The 5000-nt window shown below is 46.8% G+C and overlaps 1 protein-coding gene across 2 annotated transcripts in view; it reads right to left on the bottom strand.

The window, feature by feature from the left end:
* The window catches only part of LOC132967143 (SLIT-ROBO Rho GTPase-activating protein 1-like), a 29458-nt gene that overhangs the window by 7600 nt on the left and 16858 nt on the right, over window positions 1-5000 (bottom strand). For both annotated transcript variants that reach the window (XM_061033993.1, XM_061033994.1), the window contains exons 6-13: window positions 4986-5000; window positions 3241-3369; window positions 2942-3163; window positions 2756-2857; window positions 2298-2495; window positions 1796-1880; window positions 1688-1715; window positions 1576-1609 (exon numbers count right to left, since the gene is read on the bottom strand). The exon at window positions 4986-5000 is cut by the window's right edge and continues 183 nt beyond it. In XM_061033993.1, coding sequence (XP_060889976.1) covers window positions 1576-1609; window positions 1688-1715; window positions 1796-1880; window positions 2298-2495; window positions 2756-2857; window positions 2942-3163; window positions 3241-3369; window positions 4986-5000 — 813 coding nt within the window. The remainder of the gene's footprint in view (window positions 1-1575; window positions 1610-1687; window positions 1716-1795; window positions 1881-2297; window positions 2496-2755; window positions 2858-2941; window positions 3164-3240; window positions 3370-4985) is intronic.

A 5000-nucleotide genomic window follows, 5' to 3' on the forward strand; every position in this document is an offset into this window, starting at 1 on the left:
ACGCTAAAGATGCTAAAGACGCCGGACGCTAAAGACACCGGACGCTAAAGACGCCGGACGCTAAAGATGCAAAAGACGCTAAAGACGCTAAAGACGCCGGACGCTAAAGACGCTAAAGATGCTAAAGATGCTAAAGACGCTAAAGACGCTAAAGACGCTAAAGACGCCGGACACTAAAGACGCTAAAGACGCCGGACGCTAAAGACACTAAAGATGCCGGACGCTAAAGACACCGGACGCTAAAGACGCCGGACGCTAAAGATGCAAAAGACGCTAAAGACGCCGGACGCTAAAGACGCTAAAGATGCTAAAGATGCTAAAGACGCTAAAGACGCTAAAGACGCTAAAGACGCCGGACACTAAAGACGCTAAAGACGCCGGACGCTAAAGACACTAAAGATGCCGGACGCTAAAGACACCGGACGCTAAAGACGCCAGACACTAAAGACGCTAAAGACACTAAAGACACCGGACGCTAAAGACGCTAAAGACGCCGGACGCTAAAGACGCCGGACGCTAAAGATGCCGGACGCTAAAGATGCTAAAGACGCCGGACACTAAAGACGCCAGATGCTAAAGACGCCGGACACTAAAGACGCTAAAGACGCTAAAGACGCCGGACGCCGGACGCTAAAGATGCTAAAGACGCCGGATGCTAAAGATGCTAAAGACACCGGATGCTAAAGACGCTAAAGACGCCGGACGCTAAAGATGCTAAAGACGCTAAAGACGCCGGACACTAAAGACGCTAAAGACGCCGGACGCTAAAGACACTAAAGATGCCGGACGCTAAAGACACCGGACGCTAAAGACGCCGGACACTAAAGACGCTAAAGACACTAAAGACGCCGGACGCTAAAGACGTCTGACACTAAAGACACTAAAGACACTAAAGACGCTAAAGACGCCGGACGCTAAAGACACTAAAGACACTAAAGACGCTAAAGACGCCGGACGCTAAAGACGTCTGACACTAAAGACGCTAAAGACGCTAAAGATGCCGGACGCTAAAGATGCTAAAGACACCAGACACTAAAGACGCCGGATGCTAAAGACGCCGGACACTAAAGACGCTAAAGATGCCGGACGCTAAAGACGCCGGACACTAAAGACACTGGACGAATTACATCATTATTCTCATTGAACCATGTTGATTAAATGCATAGTTGGGCGCAGATGGCCTAGCGGTTAGGTCACGCTCTGTGTATGAAGGCTGTGGTTATCCAGGTAGGGGGCGCTGTTCTCCTTTCCCACCTGTCGTTCAAAACTCTCCTGTCTTCCTGCTCTACACACGGTCCTTCTTTAAGAAGGAAACGTAAACATGGCTCTAAGTTGAGCAGCACGCCTCGTCTCAGGTCGCAGATTGTTTATAGGTAGCCTAAAAGGTTAAACTCGGGGCACACTGAACTCCTTTATAAGAGCTGGTAGATCTCGTCTGTCTGGAGCAACAATAACTCAACAATAACGGTTATTGAAGAGGACGAATGACTGAACGGTAAACGTTTGACGGGTAGGCGTGTCCTCTGATCATCACAGAGAAACTACCCGCCGCCCGGCGAGGAAGGGAAACTCTACCTGGTGCTTGCTGTGGGAGTTCTTCCGGCCACGACTGAAAGGAGAAAAGAGGAGCGTGTCAGAATCACAGAGCGCTCATAGAGGAGGGCAGGAAGTGAGGTGGGATGGTTACCTGGTCGTCAGCAGGTCGGCTTTATATCCTGTAAGAAGAGAGGAAGATTTTAGGACACAGGTGGTGTTTATGGTAATCTGAGGAAAAGTTAGGGGGTGACGTCGTCACCTTCTGCTAACGCCTTCTTCAGGATGTCGTGTTTGGCCTGCAGTTTGGAAATGAGATTACTCCCCTCCAGATACTCGCGGAACTTCTGAGGATGCAAAAACAGAAAAATATACGTTTACGTTTTGATCCAACACGTTCACACCAAGTCTGCAAGATTCCCTCAAGGTTCATTCAAGGTTCATTAAAGGCTCATTCAAGGCTCATTCAAGGTTAATTCAAGGTTAACCTTGAATGCAGACGTGCCTTAAACCTGCATCCTTCTAATGGCCAGCAGGGGGCGACTTCCTGTTCATAAAGTAAAGCTGTTTAATCGTCTCCTGGCGACCTTCAGGACGTCATGACGCTTAACGGTTAAACGATGGACGCCGTCAGAGTCCGAGAGCGGTTTGTTTCAGGTCATGTAGCGACACGCCGCTACCTCTCAGTGTCTCGCTCATTTCATCTAACGCCGTTATTATCATCAGCCGCACTACATCAAAGAACAAGTGGAGGCGTGTCTTACATTGAAGTAGAAGAGCTCTGTCTCCTGCTGGTTGGCCCGCCTCTTCGCCAGACTCGGTTTGTTCAAGTATCCGTCGGACACGCTGGACTTGACCGACTCGGAGGACGGGCTGTGGGTGAAGCTCTGCGACACGTCGTAATCGTCCAGCACCGTCATGTCCTGCAGCGTGGTCAGGGTGGCGCCCCACGTCTTCTTCACCTGGGCGGCGAGAAAAAAAGATTCTCTTCAGAATATTCAGAGAACTAATTCACAAAACGAAGAACTTCAGACGGTTTTCAGAATAAAATAAAAACGTCTTCTTTCAACGCTTATTCTCTACATGACGGAACGAGTCATCGTGAGGACGGAGGACCGCCATGTGGGCGGTTTCATACATGTGTGATGTCACGTGAACGCTGTGATGTGATTGGTTTAATAAATGTGTCCTTGAACAATGTGTCTGTATCTCCGTGTCTTACTTCCTCGTTCTCGATCTTCAGAGACGCCAAGCGGGTCTGGAGCTGCGTGAGGCGAAGCGTCAGCTCGGCCTGGACCTGCGGCTGGGACGCGATCTGAGTCACCTGGCGGTCAGTGAAACAAAAGAACAATCAGTAAATCACCATGGCAACAGAACCGGACTCTGATACGGGATCTGAGGTACTGACTGCGTCTCCCATGTGCGCCTGGAATCCGAAGCGTTGTGGCGGGCAGAAGGCGGTGGGGTAGAGGCCCAGCAGGCGCTGTCTGTCCCGGGCCGGGTCCAGGCCCTCCACGGCCCCCTCAAGGACCTCCAGACCAGCCCTCCTGGAGGCTTCAAGACTGAGTTCAGCTGATAGGTAGGTCTTTAGAGCCCGGCTCAGACTGGAGTGGTACCCTAAGTCACAGCACTGAGACAAAGAGGAAAACATTTCTTACATTGTTCAGGACGGAGGTCAGGACGAACGGGAAAGAAAAGTCTACTGACGTCTATGATGTCGGGAAGGTCGTGGATGTAGTATTTAAACACGGAGGCGTTGGTGGCCTCCATGGTCAGCAGGTACTCGTTCCTGGCTTTAAGAGTCTTCAGTTTGTTCTCGGAGTACTTCGCCTTCCTCTGATATAGAGAGGACAAACACGGTTAGATCATCACACCTCATGGTTTAAATATCAGTTGATTCAGACTTTTAAAACCACTCAGACTTTAACTCTCTTCAGTGTGAACATGAAGAAATCTCTCCAAGTCTCGATAGAAGCAGCTGTTGCGTAATTCATTTATTAAGATATTATATCTTTATTTAACCTTGGAGCACCACCTTACAACCCCTGCTAATATCGGCTACACAGCAGATCCATGTTTAGAGAATTTCATTGGCTAAAAGAGATGTCAGTCATTGGCACAGTCACGTGTGATTGGCTGTCAGGGGGAGGCACCTCCTTTTAACAAAGGCTCTCATTGGCTGTTATGAGGGTTCATCAAAAGGTCAGAGAGACATTGGAGGTATATTCAAGCAGTCCGTGGATCTTTATGGATCTAACGTGTTTGGATTCAATGGAAGGGAAAGATTCCTCTGAAGTCTCTGACCCCAGAGTCCTACTGTCCCCCCAGACTCAGAGTCCCCTGCTGATGAAGAGACATATCAATTTCACATAATACTCACATTATAGTGTTTAAAAAGGTGTGCACTTCATGTGTTGATTGAAACTCAAATTAAAGGTAAACATCTTGAGTAAGAACTTAGGTCTTCAATAACACATACATATTCAAGTGGTGATTCTTAGAGAAACTGCAATATCAAGCAAGTGCTGACTTTAACATTCTGCTAAGCTTATGCATACAAAAGCTTTAAAATGGTTTGATTCATTATATGCAATTTAATTAAGTGGTTAATCATTGTTATACATATATATGTGCAAATCAATATAAACCTTGAGTGATCGCCCTAAAGATAAATATATCTTGTTTGGGGGTCATAGGGGAATTTTCCTGGAGAAGGAGCAGGTCCAGGTTTTTCGCCCTTACTTATATTGATTGATGGATATTACCCATTCCAGGTAACAGACCAGTTGTCCGGCCAAGAAACTTCTAGGAAATGGTCTTTATATAGCACACATGTTGTAATTGCCCAGTGTGATGATTGCCAATAACGGGATGATTGGGATGCTATGAAAGAACTGCTCCAAGAGAAATAAACAGATCCTCAATTCACAAGCCATAGTCTCTGACTGATTGTTCAAGAGCATTTACTCTTCTACAGTCTCACATAATCAAAATGGTTTCTGTTTAACAACCCACCCCAGGACGTCTCCCTGAGGATTCAGGCTCTCAGTTTGCTCAGTCTGCATCACGATCACATCAGCCAATAGCAGCTCGAGCTCTACATTTGTTTATGAATTTAAACTCTAACCATTCAAATCTACTGAACGAGCGAACAGTGGTTCCTGTTGGAAGTTCAGCCAGATAAGAACAGCAGAGTATCATCGGCTAACTGGGACAGTGAAGTTCATCGTAAGGGGATGAGTCCATTTTGAAAAAGACGTGAAGCACACTTTGATGTTTATTCTTAATGGATATAAAAGATACAGGAAGTGTAAGAAATAAAGAATCTAAAACTTCCTGTTTGGATTTAACGGATTTACGACTTTTTAAAAATGAAACCTGAGATAAGTTTTTTTTAAACTGCTCAGCGGGAAAGATAAAGACAGAGGAGAAGACGACGTAGATGACGTTACCTTCTCCCTCATCTT

This window comes from Labrus mixtus, unplaced genomic scaffold (assembly GCF_963584025.1).
Source record: "Labrus mixtus unplaced genomic scaffold, fLabMix1.1 SCAFFOLD_153, whole genome shotgun sequence".
Taxonomy (NCBI): Eukaryota; Metazoa; Chordata; class Actinopteri; order Labriformes; family Labridae; genus Labrus; species Labrus mixtus.